Source organism: Protobothrops mucrosquamatus, unplaced genomic scaffold (genome assembly GCF_001527695.2).
Source record: "Protobothrops mucrosquamatus isolate PMUCROS unplaced genomic scaffold, P.Mucros_1.0 scaffold48, whole genome shotgun sequence".
Taxonomy (NCBI): domain Eukaryota; kingdom Metazoa; phylum Chordata; class Lepidosauria; order Squamata; family Viperidae; genus Protobothrops; species Protobothrops mucrosquamatus.
The window spans coordinates 3,118,418-3,135,770 of NW_015386430.1; the positions used below are offsets into that span (position 1 = coordinate 3,118,418).

Genomic DNA, 17,353 nt, shown 5'->3' on the forward strand with positions numbered 1-17,353 from the left:
TCAGCCCATAAATAGCCTTGTTTAATTTATACACCATGTTAGGCTTTGCAATTTCATATCCTGGTGCTTGGATCATATAAATTTCTTCCTCTAACTCAGCATTGAGGAATGCAGTTGTGATATCAAAGTGCCAGATTTTATGCTTATATGCCGCTGCCAACGCCAGTGCTAATCTTATACTTTCACTTTTCACAGTTGGTGCAAATACTTCATCGTAGTGCACATTCTTTAATTGTGAAAAACCTTGTGCCACTAACCTGGCCTTATACTGTACATCATTATTTGGCAATACCTTTTTCTTATATACCCACTTACAACCCACAGCTTTGGTTCCCTGTGGCAAAGTTACTGATTTAAATACTTCATGGTCTCCCATGGATTTCATCTCTTTATCCATGGCTTCCTTCCATCTTTCTTGTTCAGCTTTTGGTAATGCCAACACCTCTTTATAACTTCTTGGTTCATACCACACATTGCACCTTTACCTTGCTGGCAGAATACCTGTCAGGCGGAATTCCTTTGTTACTTCGCTCTGACCTACGTGGTATTAACTGCTCCTATGTCTCAAGTATTTCTGGCTTCATGCCTTGTTCAGCCTCTCCTCCCTGAACATTGACATCTTCAATAATCATCTTTCCATCATTAGATGAGTTATTGTCACTAAACAGATAACCATCATTAAGTGAGACATACCCAGAATTTGCATTAATTCTGTCCCAATTTTGTTCTGCAAAATTAGCAGACCTTGAAATTACAATTCTTTTACTTCCATCGCTAAAGCGATATCCTAAACCTGAGCTTTCTTGCCTTTTGCTGTCCCTTTCTTCTGATTGTTTTCAGAATATGTACCCATGCAGTACTTCCAAAAATTCTCAAATGTGCCAGTGATGGCTTTCTCCCATATAGAATGGCATATGGAGTATTATTAATACTCCACAGCCTGTTAACTATATAATTGGCAGTCAATATGGCTTCTCCCCAATATGACCTGCTCATACCAGAATCCTCTAACAATGAATCTTTCATTGTTTGCAAAATACCATTCCTTCTTTCAGCTACACCATTCTCTGCTGCTGAGTAAGGATTTGTACGTCTGTGTCTTATCCCCAACCATTGTTGGAATTTAGTTGACATAAATTCAGTACCTCTGTCAGTTTGCAACTGACACACTTGTTGTCTGTACCTTCTCTCTACAAAACTTACCCACTGTTTGAATTGTAGCACCTCTGTCTTATCTCTAAGCAAGTAACAACATCCATATCTGCTATAATCATCAACAATTACCAGTGCATATTTTGCTCCTCCCAAACTGGCTTGCATAGGTCCCACCAGATCTGCATGGACCAGCTCTAGAGCTCTTTTTGTTTATCTTGTGCTATATTTACTAACTGGGAATGCCTTTGACTTTGATGCTTTGCATACTGCACAGTCCAAATATGTTTTGCATCCCTTCAAATTTAGCCCTTTTGCAAACTCTTGCATTTGCTGCAAAGCTTTAAAGCTTGCATGGCCAAGTCTTCTATGTAGAAGATGAACGCATGAATCATGCTCTGCAACATTCTTAAATATATGGGAATATTGAACCTTTTGTCCCTGCAATACATATAGATTATCTTCCTTTATGCCTTCTGCACAAATATTCCCATTCCTTTTGATGAGACACTTCCCATTTACAAAAATGATCTCAAAACCTTGTTTGTCTAAATTAGACACACTTAACAAATTATGTTCCATCTCACGTACACAAAGCACATTGGTAAACTTTGATTCCAAATATGGAATTTTTACATTGCCTTTTCCGATGACTTTTGCTTTCTGGCCATTTGCCAAAGCCAAAGCTTCTTGTGCTACTGGAACAAACCTGCAAAATAATTCAGAGTCATTAACAATTGTTTGACTTGCCCCACTATCTATTAGCCACTTGTCTCTGTTGTTGCTATTGCAAACTTTTGCAACACCAAAATGTTCCTTTTGCAAATTAGTCTTCTTTGTATGCACAAATGTTCTTTGCTGCAAATTTTTCCTCTGCAAACAGTTCCTTTTCAGATGTGTGATAGCTCCACAAATGTAGCAATTCTTTTCTTGCAAAACTCTCTGTCTGCAAAATCTCTCTTCCTTCTCTGGAGACTTGCAGTCTGGACCCCCTCCTCAGGAATTTCTCCTCATGGCTACTCCTGAAATTGTGCTTTTCTTCTTCATTAAGCAAACATGCCTTTAAAGCCTCAAAATTTAAGTCTTTCTATTTGCATTCAAATATCGCAGAAACTGTGTCCCAGGTTTTATCTAAACTGTTCAACACCAATAAAACCTTCTGTGACTCAGGGAATTTAATCCCACGTTGTTCTAAGTCCAAAAATAAACTTTGCATTTTGTTTAAATGCTGTTCCACAGATTCACCTGGTTGCAAACAGGCCCTGTAAAGTTTTCTTGACAATTGCACTATATTGCATGCAGAAACATTCACGTGCACAGCTCTCAACTTCAGCCAAATTTCCTCTGCAGTCTTTAGATTTGCAGCATTTAGAAATTGTTCATCATCTAAATTCAAGATGAGATAAGCCATGGCTTGATCATGGTTTTTCTGATCAGCAGCTGCAAACACTTGTGGAGGATTTTCTACAATATACCACAGCTCTTTTGCTTTCAGCAAAATTCCATTTTTGCTGCCCAGATAATGTAATTCTTTTGCCCTAAACGAGGCACAGAGCTTTCCTTAAATTCCATTGCAGCCATTCTGCTAATTCTGCCTTGTTCTTATACTTTTTTAAACACAGGCAATTTCTTCCAGCTTTAAATTACAATGCAGTCCTTAGTAAGCTCTGGGCCCATAACCTGTTAGAGAATTTTAATTTCTCTATTGGTGAAAATAAATCAGAAGCTCTCACAGTTGACTGCATTTAGCTGATTCAAATAAACTCTTTATATTCATATAAAATTATTTACAATACCGTACATTCTTCTTTACAGCAACATAACACAATGTAGACTTCTTACAGCAGAGACAGACTTGGGACTGGAACTGAAACAAAATCCAGCTTCTAACTCAATACCTTTTGCACAGACTCAGTAGCACTTTCTTCACATTGGCTGACTGAGTTACCACATGACTCTTCCTGCTCATGAATATTCCAACATATATTTTATTAACAATAACCATTTTCAAACAAGAGGTATGTTTATGATTTGGATCCATGGCCATTTCAGATAAACAAATAAATTACATTGTGATTAGTTCCTCAGTTTTCAATTCTTAATATATTTCATGTGCAGTACATATGCTGTTGTCAATAAAATAATTTTGTATTTATCTGCAACTTGGTACAATTATTAATATTTTATACACATATGTACATAGATAAATACATACATATATCCCAAAACATATTCATGTGTAAAATGCCTGCCTGGTGGGATTCCTTGCTATATTAGAATGAAGAAGGGGATATAATGAGATTAGACTGCCACATAATTTTTGTATTCTTAGAACTATGTTTGAAAATATTCTATAATTTTAATCAATTAAATATTTAATTTACAAATAGAATTAATTAATAGAATTAACCAATAACATTAAATAAATATTACACATCTTTTTATTTTTATAGCTATGACCAGTCCAGGTGGACCTAATTCTGTGCGCACAAGTAACTTTGTTCTTGTTGGTTCACATACAATTTCACTGTCTTCAGTTGGGAGTACCAAATTTCTGTTGGACAAGGTAATTAATTTACATTTTGTTTTCCACAAGCTATTTTTTTAAATTATAGCAGCTTAATAAAGGTTCAGTAGCAGGTATATATGGACCTACTATTGATTTTGATGGCCTCTGACATTAGATTGACAGAGATTTCTTACTTGCATTTGTTTCAATGATAATAGAATTACGTATAACTATTCCTTAAGTGCTGAAATGAAGGAAGCCTGATACAGTCTGGAATAGATTTTGTATAAAGCAACTGGCTGTTCTGTTTATTTCTGGTAGGCAAGTAGATAGGTAGATAAAAATAATACAGTAAAAAATAACAAAAACAATATCAGTGTTATACAAGAATGATAAACATCTCATAGTGATTAAAATGAGTTAAAGCTTTAAATGGAAGAATACATAGCATTAATATAGAATTGCTTTTTAAATCTGTCTTTAACATGTCATTAAATGTTACATCTACTGTACATTTTCTCATTTTTACAGTGAAAAGATTTTTCAAATATTGGCAAAGAATGTTTAGAATCCATTCTTTATTATAACTATTTTTATTTTATTTGAAAAAAGTTAAAATACAAAACTCAAAAAATAAAATTTAAAACAAACAAAAAAGAAAAAGCACAGAACAAACAAGATATTAGAAAAGGGTACATTAAAAAAAAACACCCAACTCATATACACATATTATCCTTCCCAGTCTTAATACATTACTATAATATTGGTTTCTCACCATTTACGAAATAGGCCCCGGAAACTACTAAATCCATTTTCAAATTAATGATCTGTCATCTATATACTATATTAATGACAAAATATGTTACAAGAAAAACAACAATAATAAAAAAGGCAAGGTTAAAATTCCAAAACTTACTAACAAACTGTTATTGTGATCAACTCATAGAAAATTTACCATGGTATCTTATCTATCCCAAATTGTCTGAAGAATTAGGAGTGATTCATCCTGGATTAAATATCAACGTTTCTTTCTTAATACCATCTCTTAACAATTATTGTCTGATTAAACATAATAAATTCAGTCCCCAGAATTGATCTAACTTTCCAAACAGGTCCATATGAAAGTGGTTTCTGATTAAATGTGATAAATCTATTCCCCAATCTTCTCCAGTCCTGGAGAAAATCAGTTTGTTACTTTTCCATTCAGTCAGACTTCTGCTATTATAAAAGTACAGGCCTGAATTTTAGTTTAGTTTAGTTTTATTAGAGAGATGTACCCAATCAACTCAGTTAGTTCTAAATCTATACAATCCATTTCTCTTTCCAATGGGCTTTCAGATCAGATTCATTTTGTGGATCTAATTTATTCAGAATATTTTCCAATAAAATATTTTCATTTAATCAAACTTTTTAGAAAAACTTTCAACTAAGAATTGTTTGTTACCAAAAGATCTCAATCACTCTTGCTTGTTTGGAATTTGATCCATTGTTAATCTGTGATGTTTAGCCAGGAAACATAGAAAGCTGAAGCAAAGAGAAGCAGGGAAGGTATTTTCCAGATATTTTGATCCAAGATTAAAAGAAAAATAAAAAGGAGCTCCAAATATTTTGCAATTAAAAATGCAAAAACCCAGTATTAATGTAAATCAAATAAAAACACTTTACCATCCAAAAACACATCTTGTTTCCTTATGGAAAAGAAAAGTTATTCAAAACAACAATTTAAAGAGAAAAAGAAGAGCTAGAGTCCAGCAGGGATAAAATAAATCAGCATTCAACTGACCGGTCATTTTTTGAAGATAAAAAGTGGAGTAAACAAGAAGATTCAAAAAGTTAAAACCCAAGCTTGTTTAAGAAAATGAACTGCCGAGAGGAATATATAGGCTCAGTGGGACCACAGCTGTCCAAAAGCTGTCTTGGGTCATTCCTATGTGTTCCCATTCAAATCCAGGAAGCAACATTGCCAGAGAGCCAGTGAGGGCAGCAAAATTGGCAGATCATTGGCAAGAGAGAAAAAGCCTTTTACCATTCAGCAGCCATCTTGGGGAGGAGTCTGGAATCTACTCTTTGATAAGAGATTTGTTTTCTTTCCATCAACATAAATTTTGTTAGTTGAACCCCAAGCTCTCTACTGCCAGAGTTATTCATTAAGAGATAATTATCATAGTTTTGGAGTATAATTCAGCATCACATTTCACTTTTATTATATTTTTCCCTATATTGTATTGACATAAGAAAAAAAAATCCCAAAACCAATTTACAAGTGAAAAACACATGATTTGCTTCGGCCACATTTATTTGAATAGCACTGGGGAAAACTACAAGGTTTCTGTCCACATGAGGGATTACGGACAACCTTTTTATAGTTGGATAATTAATGTTGACCGTAATGTCAAATGCCAATCGTCTTATTTTTGATAACATAGCTTAGATTTTCTGCCTATAACAAGAATATACATTTAATAAAACGGAGGTTGGCAGGAAGCAGCTTTTATGGTTAATTACTTCCTAGTTTCTTTTTAAATATACTAGTACTGATTTAAGACAACTTGTGAACCAGCATGTACAAATGCCTACACAAAGAATTATGAAATTTTGGTTCAGTATTTGTTTTACTACTTCTCTTGTGATTTGAAAACAAAAGAAAACTATAACAGGGACAACCAGGTCAAATGAATTAGAAGGAGCTTAGGTTTTTTTATACTACCAATGCAAAAATCTGACCATTTTGAAAACATTTTTAGGAAGCCCAATAAAAATAGAACAAGATTTTCTGTTGAATTAACTTATCTCTAGATCAGACATGTCAAACACAAGGCCCGGGGGCCGGATGCGGCCCGCAACGTTTCATGTGGCCCGCGAAGCCATTCTGGAAACAATGAGGGAACGGCCCCCGCTGCCTTAGCCCAGGCCATCCGGGAGCCAATATACAATTTTGTGATGGCCATTCAGTCTTAGCTCCACAAGGCCGTCTGGAAACAGTAAGGGACTGGTCCCTGCCGCGTTGGCCCTGCCCCCTGGGTGCATGCTGGGGAGGTGTCACCCTTTGTGAGGAATGAAGAAATGCACCATCGCCTGGAAGTGGCCAGCAAATGGCCCTCGCCTACTTCACATATCCGGCTTGATGGGCTCCGGGGGAGGGGTTTCAGCAGGCTCTTCCAGTGGACTATGCCTTGGCACTTGCCCTGGTCCCACCCCCTTCTGCCAGAGACCCTCAGATCTTTCCCACTCCTGCCCAGGCCCCCACAGGCCCCCTTGACACGAATGATGTAGAGCTGGCCATGCCCACCCGGTAGGCCACACCCACTCCAGCCATGCCCACCCAGTAGGCCGCACCCACCCAGTAGTCCACACCTACCCAGCCCCCCCGAGGACAACCACAATGCTGATGCGGCCCTCAATGAAATTAAGTTTGACATCCCTGCCCTAGATCATTAACATTTGAACCCCATTGGTTTTCTAAGAATGGATATCTTGATCCTTTATTTCCAAGACAGTTTTGACAAGATACAGAAAATACAATAATAGTAAGGGGCAATGTGCAACTCAGCTGAATGTGTTTGGTGGTATCAGTTCTGAAGCTCCGGAGACTACACATGAAATGAGGCGCTGCCTTTCATCTCTTAGAATGCCGAGTCAGGACAGACAACAACCCTACTTTCGTTCTTTGAAATTGATTGTTGCCTAATTATACCTCTGCTTCAATCGCATAATTGGTCAGTTCTTAGAAAAGTAGTGCTCAGGTTATTTTATGTGACTGGATTATTGTCAGGTTTCTCTTGACAACGATTAGAACTGAAAGCAGGAGCATCAAATGCCTCAAAAGATGAAAATCCAAAAGTAGATTAATTGGAAAAGAAAAGAAACTGATATAAAATAACTATTGTGTATCAAATGAAAGCCATAATTATAGTAAAATTAGGCTCCACATTACTTTATTTTTCTGCATGATGTATTGGGCTTGAGGCTTTTCTTTTTTGGTGGAAGGGGTTTTTTCCTTCCCTTACTATGATTTCTGTTTTTTCCTCCTATTATTGATTTCCTTTTCTTACTGTAACAGACAAGTCTGATGTCTAGCTGTTTGCTTCTGATGTTACCTGAACAACTTTTCACTAGTTTTGTGCACTATCCAGGATAGCTCTTACAATATGGGCTGCTATATAGGCCTTTTTAAAATAAAGTACAGCTATACTATGTTGGGTGTCATTGAAGAAACTTTCAGTGAAAATGAACCACACCAGAACAAAAACAAATATACTGTATACATACAGTATATATTTGCTGAAGTTAAAAAATACTTTTTAAACAAGCCTGTTAAGTTTTAAACAATTTAGTTTAAGTGTTACTAAATTTGATAGAAAACCAAGTTTCCTCCCAGTAAGTCAAGACTTATTTTAAAAGCCCCTTCAAAATTTATAATGCAAATGACATCTCAGCAATAATGGATATATTGTGTATATATGTTCTTATCTTTCTCCATAACTATGGTGATAATTTTATAATAGAGACCTTTGCTTCTGGTTCATGGGTTTTCTTGAATCCCTGGTTCTAAAATGTGCAGATTGTTGCTGCTTCTCAAGTAGTAATAAACTTTCAAAATTGTTTCTGGAATTTTAAGATTGTAGAACCTTAAACTGTGTGAAGAAGCTTGTAGCCTTGAAGATGCTCTGGATGCATATTAGGAGCAAAAGAAGAAGCAACTTTTTTCTTCCTTAAAGAAAATTTGGGGTAACATTTATACCTATCTTCTACCTATCCACTTTTAGGTTCCTTTCTTATCGCCTCTGGAAGGGCATATACATCTAAAGGTTAAATGTCAAATTGATTCTTGTGTGGAAGAGAGGGGTTTTTTGGTAAGTTATTGCACTTATTTTAATATAGAGTGAGATCTTGGTTTTATTTTATCCTAATTTTAAGAATTTCTAAAACTGTTCTCTTTGTGACTATGATAAATCTTTCAACATGTGGCTTTCTAAGTAAGCTCTGGTTTAAAAAACCAGCAGCTGTTAAATTGCAAATAATTGTAGTTGCCAAATATTATTGACTCCACTAGATGGCAATATGTGCTATAAAAATGCTCATAGTCCCAAGATCAAACTAGTTATTTAAAATAGTTGTTTAAATAATGGGTAGTATAAGAGGATTCAAGGATCAAATCTAATGTTAAGCAGTTAAGGAAATCCATTGTTCGATATAAGGCAGTTAAATCAGAAGTAAATGCCAGTTTCTAGAAAAAATATAAATTGCTGTCTGATCATAGGGTGTTGCTAATGACTGTAAATATGGGTCAGTTGCTGAGCACCCAAAATGTGAATATGTGCCTATGCAAAGGGGGATGAACTTTGGATCCAGATCAAAAGTAGTTTTTCAGGGGGTCTACTGTAACTTCGAGTGATCACCAAGTAACTGGTCATAAGTTGAATATTTTCTATATGGCAATCAAACAAAGCAACAATAGGAACTGTAACAGGCTGAGCTGTATGCGTGAAGGGCCTGACCATGTTTACAAACAAATGAGGGAGAATGTCTATGCTCAGAAATATTTTTCCCCATTTCTCTAGACTATGTTTGAAGATGTTAGTGGGTTTGGAGCTTGGCATCGACGCTGGTGTGCTCTTTCAGGAAATTGTATCTCTTATTGGACTTATCCAGATGATGAAAAGAGAAAGGTAATTGCAGGCTAAAATTCATATTAAAATAATGTAGAGAGGTTTTTTTTATTAAATTATGATTTGAAATTATATGTTTCATCAGAATCTTATACAGCTATATTAATTTTAGGTAAATTCATACTTTACATTGCCAAATTTTGCACTATTTTATAATATTTGTTAGGATTACTTATTTAGATAGGAAGAATAATATAACTTCCTGTGCATTTTGGACTGTTTGTCATGAATGAAATCTTCAATTTGAAAAGAAGACTGCAATTAATTATAAAGTTTATTTCTTTACTTCTCTTCTGTGTATAGTTTTCCCAGAAAGAACATGTACTGTATGTAGTTTGAGGGTGCTCCTGAAATTATTATCTTTGAAGGCTCAAATTACCTCTGGCTAGGAATATTTATTGTTAGCTTGAGTTGATATATTAATTACACATTTTTCTGGACAGGGACAGGGTGGGCATATTTGTTCATTTATTGATAACTTTTTATTTAGAAGACTATACTATAATTCATTGTGAGACTACTTTATGTTTGGTCTGGAAGCTGCAGCTGGTGCAGAACTCTGTGACCAGATTGTTGAGTAGGCACTGTTTCTGATACACTTTTTTGAAGCAACTACCAAAACAGGTTCAAGGTTTTGGTCATGATATATCAAGCTCTAAACATCTTGAGGCCAGAATGCTTGACATGTAGCTTCCAGAGAGATCAAGAGAGATTTTATACCAAGAATTGCTGAATGTCATTACGCATTATCTGGGCCTTATCTAAAAAAAATTTAGATAATAGTTTATGACATACCATGCTAGAAAAATTGTTGTTTAGAATGATTTATTTTACTATTTCATTTTTAAAAGACAGTTAAACTCTGTTTAATCAGTTCCCAATACTGTGAAGTCTACTGCACCATCACACATTTGCTGTGACTTATGTAATTTGTATAATGGCACAATAATGTAACTGTGTATTTGCATAATGCAAATTATATCATTTGCAATTGTATTATATTTTGTGTATTAATGTAGTTGCATGAAAAACGTAAATGCCTACAGTGTCATGTTCTCTGACTCCATGGAGTTTTCTCAACTTCTTCCTCCCAATTAGTCTGATATTTGTGTTACTTTTATTGAATAGGTGTGTGTGTGTGTTTGTGTGTGTGTGTGTGTGTGTGTGTGTGTATATGCAGGTCTTGGTATATTCGGGTCTTTCCCCGTGTAAGATTGAGAGTATCTTGGCGACGTTTCAACAAGGTCCCACTCGTCATCTTCAGGCTGAAGATGACGAATGGGACCTCGTCGAAATGTCGCTAAGATACTCTCAATCTTACACGGGAAAAGACCCAAATACGCCAAGACCTGCATACCTGTACCTGTGAAAATCTACGAAAACATATATATATCTATAAATAAATATCTTTAATTTCAGCATCCACTGGGCTCCATAAATTTGGCAAACTGCACTAATCGCCAGATTGAACCAGCCAACAGAGAATTCTGTGCTCGTCCCAATACTTTTGAGCTAATTACTGTTCGTCCCCAGAGAGAAGATGATAAGGAAACCTTGGTTAGCCAATGCAGAGACACACTCTGTGTTACCAAGTAAGCATTTTTCTATTCCACATTCTTTCTTCAAAGAGTTGAGTATATATTTTCTCTATTACAGATATCTTTAAATTGATTGTTTACATGGCCTGGCTATCAACATTGTTGATTAAGTTATGAGAATGATGTTGGAATTATGATATCTTTTTTATAATTAATAAAATAATCCATTTTACCTGTATAGGTGAATTTAAAAATTAATATTCAATCTCATTTTTTAAAGGAACTGGTTATCAGCTGATACTAAAGATGAGCGTAATCTTTGGATGCAGAAGTTAAATCAAGTGCTTATTGACCTTCGCATGTGGCAACCTGATGCTTGCTATGTCCCTATTGGAAAACCTTGAATTATGTTTTCTCCTTAAAGCTTGCTTTAAGAGCTAAATACAAATGATGTTATTTTTAAATGAGTGATATGTAAGCAAAATTAATATAAGCTGAATGGTGCAATATTAAGGCTACTCAGTTAAATAGCACATGTGCAGCTTCCACAAATGTTTTCTACTGGTATCACAATGTGCTATGATGTAGCTGCATTTGCTTTGAAAAATTAATAGACATACACTTCCTTTACATGACGTGGCTTTAAATAAACACTAATACTTTATACATTGTCCCTGTCTCTTTTTCGTAATTCTGTGAATTCTTAGTATTTTTTTTATTAAGCTATAAAAAAGACTTCAGCATAAATAAAAATGCCTGTCATAAGAATTATCTTCCAGTTAGTGTTTTCTTGCCATAGTGCAAAAGACTGGATCCAGACATAGCTAAAATGAATAAGCCAATCCAAAAAGTGTGAACATGAATATAGGGATGTACAAAATTTCTTGAACTCTAAAACATTGTTTTCCCTCTGGACCCTCCTTTCTTAACCACATTATGCTTTATATTTTTTTCAGAAGTAAATCCTACAAAACAGAGTAGTTTGAATTAGTCCAGATCTATTACAAATTTATTTTTTCCATAAACCTTGACCTGCTTCCATTTAGAGAATTGTGTTTTAGGAAAACATTGAATAATCTCTGAGAATGGCATAGTTTGAAGGCAGTCAGTTTAGTCCAAAGGGAAATGAAAGTACTGGAATGGTCTGTATCCATATCAACACATTTTTCATATCCCTAAGACCTAATCTTTGGGACAAGTAAGTAGAAGGAAAGATTCAATCTTCAAAAGCAAAATTCAGTATCAAATTCCTGAGAGAAAGGACAAATTGGGAAAAGTGTTGGCTCTATAAGACCTTCCTCTTACTGTTCTGTCCCAGCCTACGTCCGTCCTTGTTGCGTCACAAGAACTAACCCCTCTTTAACAGTAGGCTGGAAAAACCAACCTCTTTTTATTTCCAAAACAGTCCTGATAAGTTTTTCTCCAAAACAAAGATAACAGAATACTTTTCCAAGAGATAATTGGTTACAAACACAAACAGAGCAGGAGTTAAACAAGAAATTCACTGGTAAAACAAACACCATGATCCCTGGAAGTTCTTTACAAACGGTTGCCTTCAGCAACCAGCACCGCCCACACCTTCCCCTTTTATAAAGCAGTTCCAAGGCATGGCTTCTCAATGCCTTCTCTTCCTCCCCTGGAGTTGTCGTATTGACTGCTGCTGACCTGCTCTAGATAATTGCCTGCTCTACGAGCATCAATCATGTCTATCAGCTGTGAATCCTCCAAGTCTGACTCATCCTCCCCACACAGCTGAGTTTCATCCGGTACACGATTGGAGGGGCCAGGCTCTTCATCAGATTGTGAGTCGTCATTCATCAGAGCCTCCCTCTGACTCTGATGGCTCTCCAAATGCCTCCTCCACCTCCTCAGATTCCCTGGACTCAGCTGTTGGGAACACAGGCTGGCACGGAATCACGACGCTTACCTAACATGCTTCCTGCTAAGAGAAAGAAATTAGATTGGCCCTGTTGGTTGCTTAAAATAATTCTTTTAAATTTTTTTTACTTGAGACAGTAGTTTCTGATATGAAAAGCTAGAAGGAACAAAAAGCTCTTGACTTTCACCCTGCTGAAAAAATATTTGTATTATCAGACTAATAGTAACAAAGAAAAAATTAACAAAATGCATCTGTTCGAAAGAAAGAGGCGTTTAACAGCAGAGTTTTCTTTCTCAATGAATTGAATCCTAGCAAATTTATTCCCATCCAAACTTTAGGAGAAAAAAGGTTCCAAATTTGTGACACCCTGTTAGGGTTTTCTCAGTAACTGCAGTTTCAGGAAAATAGAAGGAAAGTTGTGAAGTAGTGAAACAAGGACCTTTTTCTTTTTTTCATAAACTACGATTTGGACTGGCATTTGATTAAGGTATTCAACTCAACAATAATTGTACTTAAATTTGTACAAATCCTGATGAATTAATTTTAAGACTGATTATGAAAGAAAAGAAATGATTGTTTTGAATGAATCCAGTTTTAAACTTGTATCAGACTTGTTTTACAAGAATTTATTTGGTTATTTAGCTTTTTATTTTACTCTTAAGGAACTGTTTGAAAAGAAAAAAGTTTGTTTAAGGTCCATTGAAATCTGTTTAAAATACACATTTTCATATATGATGAATACTTAAACCTTGAAATAATCCCTGCCCAACTAATATACATAAGTGTAAACCTTAAGTGACATTAACTTGAACAAATGTAACAATATTTTAGTTGATAATTCTTTAAAGAAATAAGTAATTTTGCTGAAGTGTTCTTTGTGGTTTTTTAAAACTTGTTTATTTTAGCCAGAATTATTAATTAATTTATATTGATATGAATATGATAGCATTGCATAAATTCACATAGTGGACAACAAAAAGTTTTTTATGATTAATTGAGCACTACATTAATAAAATGGTCATAATACTAGATTTAAAGTACTTCTGGTGAAAACTTAATTCTGCCTTTAATATTGTAACTAAAAACACAGGGAGAATTTGAATAATAGGCTGGAAAGTTAAAATATAGTACATAAAAATAATCCTGTCCAATCAGTTAAGAGTCCATCTTAGTCCAGCATTTTTCTTACTCAAGTGACCAATCACATGTCATATGTTTATTTGTTTATATCTTTATTTTAAGCACTTTTAGAGAATAGTGCATTACATGTTTATTCTAAAAGAGGAATCTGTGTAATAAATGCTACAAAGATGCAGTTGAAACACAAACTTAATGGGAAAGGCAAAGCCATATATTTTAATGTCTAATAGAAACATTAAAGTAATATGTCTGCTATGTTCCAGTTAAATAGAACACATATTAGAAGTCAATTAAACAGAAGCCCTATAACACAGGTGTCAAACTTGATCGCGTCATGTGACATTGTGACTTTTTTTGCCTTAGCGGGGTGAGTATGGCCTGTCCATGATGCATCCGGCCTGTAGGCCGCCAGTTCGGCACCCCTGCCTTATAACTACTGTATTTAGAACATTAAGTGTGTGGCAGTGTGAGTTCCACTGATGGATATAGATCTTATAAATTGTTCTGAAGATTAGAACTTCTGCTTCCCTGTTCCATGAAAAAATTCAATGTAGATTCCTAGTAGATAGTCAAACTTAGAAGGCACCTATGAGCTGATATCTCTGCCCTTTAGAGAAAATATATAAAAGGCAGATTTATTAGGCAATAAAGGAGATTGTGATGTGTTTGTGTTGTATGGACAGGAAGTGCTACATATATCAAGGAGCAAAGATTGAAGCCACCTAAGGAGGCAACTTTATGGCAACACTAGTGGAGAGATGATCCCTGGAGAAAGAAAGGTGCTTAAGAATGAATGGGATGAGGCAGGGGTCCCCAGCCTTCAGGCTGCGGCCCACTACTGGGCCGTGGCCTATTTCCAACCAGGCTGTGATGGGTGGACTGGCGCATGTGCAGCTCAACTTGCACAAGTGGCGGGCTAGTGTGTGTGCACGTGCACACGCAGCTCAACTTGCGCAAGTTGATTTGTGCATGTATGCACATGTGCACTAGCCTGCTGGTCATGTAAGTTGCGCTATGTGCACTTTGGCCTGCTGCTCATGAATCCTGGTTCTCCCGCACCCCTGCCAGACTGCCAAGCCACAAATGTTAGGAACCACTGGGATAAGGTATCTAGCAGCTGTCTGCAGTTCCCTAAACTAAAAATATCTTCCCAGCATTGTGCTATAGTTGCACAGTCCTGAGAAAAATCTTTGTTATGTCCCAAAATCCACAAGATCCAAAGCATCTCTGACCTTATTCCTAATTTACCTGATATATTTCAGTTCAAAATAAGTAAATATGAACGTAACAAAATTTTAATTAAATTACATACATTGTACTTCCCCAAATGCCTTATTTTTGAATGTCACTCTAGTCTTTTTAATCTATTTATGCCTGCCATTCATTGCCTTATATATGCTAATGGATATAACTATTCTGGAAATGCTTTGGAGCTAACTAAGCCAAAGTACAACCTGATTCAAAGAGTTTCCTAGGTGTGTGAGGAATCTTCCCAGGAGGAAAAAAGTGATCACCAGGTAGCTAGAAACTGCTGAAAAATCTCAGCTCTGCCATTCCTTTCATTTTTTGCCATGTATCATCTTTCTTCCTCATCATTCTCAGCAACCAGGATTTGTTTTGAACTGAAAGGATCTTTGTGTGCTTTTCTATTGTATGTCAGTCCACCTCCACTAGTCCTTGATATAAAGTGCTATACCCCAACTCAAAACATGAGACTGGTTATTTAAGCTGTCTATTAAATGATAATTTAAGCTCTTTCTGGGTGTGTTTGTGTGTTTATATTTATATTATATTTTATATAATATATATTATATATTATATTTATATTTCTTAAGAAAGCAAAACTCTTGGAAACAATTTCTTCCAACAGGAACTTTTATTAAGAGTAGTTGATAGCAGGCATGAATAGTAAAATAATAATTATAATAATAGTAAAGTTGGAAGGGACCTTGAAGGTCATCTAGTCCAACCCCCTGCTCAGGCAGGAAACCCTATACCATTTTGGACAAATGGCTGTCCAGTCTCTTCTTAAAAACTTCCAGTGTTGGAGCATTCACCGCTTCTGGAGGCAGGTTGTTCCACTGGTTAATTGTTCTCACTGTCAGGAAGTTTCTCCTTAGTTCTAGATTGCTTCTCTCCTTGATTAGTTTCCACCCATTGCTTCTCGTCCTGCCTTCAGGCGCTTTGGAAAATAGCTTGACTCCCTCTTCTTTTTGGCAGCCTCTGAGATATTGGAACACTGCTATCATGTCTCCCCTCGTCCTTCTCTTCATTAAACTAGACATACCCAATTCCAGCAGCCTTTCCTTATATGCTTTGGCCTCCAGTCCCCTAATCATCTTTGTTGCTCTTCTCTGTATTCTTTCTAGAGTCTCAACATCTTTTTTACATCACGGTGACCAAAACTGGATGCAGTATTCCAAGTGTGGCCTTACTAAGGCATTGTAAAGTGGTATTAACACTTCAGGTGATCTTGATTCTATCCCTCTGTTAATGCAGCCTAGCACTGTGTTGGCCTTTTTGGCAGCTGCAGCACACTGCTGGCTCATATTTAGGTGATTGTCCACTAGGACTCCGAGGTCCCTCTCACAGTTACTACTATAGAGCAAGGTGCCACCTATGCTGTACTTGTGCATTTTGTTTTTCTTGCCTAAATGTAGAACCTTGCTTTTTCACCATTGAATTTCATTTTGTTAGATAGTGCCCAGTGTTCAAGTCTGTCCAGATCCTTCTGTATCTTAAGCCTGTCTTCTGGAGTGTTGGCTATTCCTGCCAGCTTGGTGTCATCTGCAAATTTGATGAGTTCCCCATCTATCCCCTCGTCCAAATAGTTGATGAAGATGTTGAAGAGCACTGGGCACAGAACAGAGCCTTGGGGCACCCCACTACACACTTCCCTCCATGTAGATGCGGTTCCATTGAGGACCACTAGCTGAGTACGGCCGGTCAGCCAGCTACGGATCTGGTGGTGATGCTGTCTACCCCACATTTTTCTATCTTGTCAAGTAGTAGGTTGTGATGTACTTTATCAAATGCCTTACTGAAGTCCAAGTAAATTATGTCCACAGCATTCCTCTCATCCACTAATTTTGTCACTTGGTCAAAGAATGCAATAAGATTTATCTGTCATCTATTTTTGACAAACCCATGTTGGCTTTTAGTAATGACTTTGTTTGCCTCTAGGTGTTCGTTGAGTCGTCCATTTTGTTCCTTTTTTGAGGATGGGAACTACATCAGCTCTTTTCCAGTCCTCTGGTAGTTCCCCTATGCTCCAGGATCTTTGAAAAATATAGTTCAGTGGTTCAGAGATCACATTTGCTAGTTCCTTGAGAACCTTGGGGTGTAATCCATCTGGTCCTGGCAATTTGAACTCGTCTAGGCTGGACAGGTGCTCACTTACTATTTTCTTGCCTATCTTAACTTGTGTTTCTATTCTGTTTTTTATGGCACTATTTTTGATAGGTTG

General features: G+C 36.3%; 1 protein-coding gene across 1 annotated transcript in view; it reads left to right on the forward strand.

The window, feature by feature from the left end:
* ANLN (anillin actin binding protein) overlaps window positions 1-11,532 on the forward strand; it is a 49,310-nt gene extending 37,778 nt beyond the window's left edge. Inside the window, exons 20-24 of the mRNA XM_015811767.1 lie at window positions 3,606-3,718; window positions 8,428-8,514; window positions 9,223-9,330; window positions 10,750-10,922; window positions 11,149-11,532. Coding sequence (XP_015667253.1) covers window positions 3,606-3,718; window positions 8,428-8,514; window positions 9,223-9,330; window positions 10,750-10,922; window positions 11,149-11,272 — 605 coding nt within the window. The 3' untranslated portion in view covers window positions 11,273-11,532. The remainder of the gene's footprint in view (window positions 1-3,605; window positions 3,719-8,427; window positions 8,515-9,222; window positions 9,331-10,749; window positions 10,923-11,148) is intronic.
* The last annotated feature ends 5,821 nt before the right edge of the window (window positions 11,533-17,353 follow it).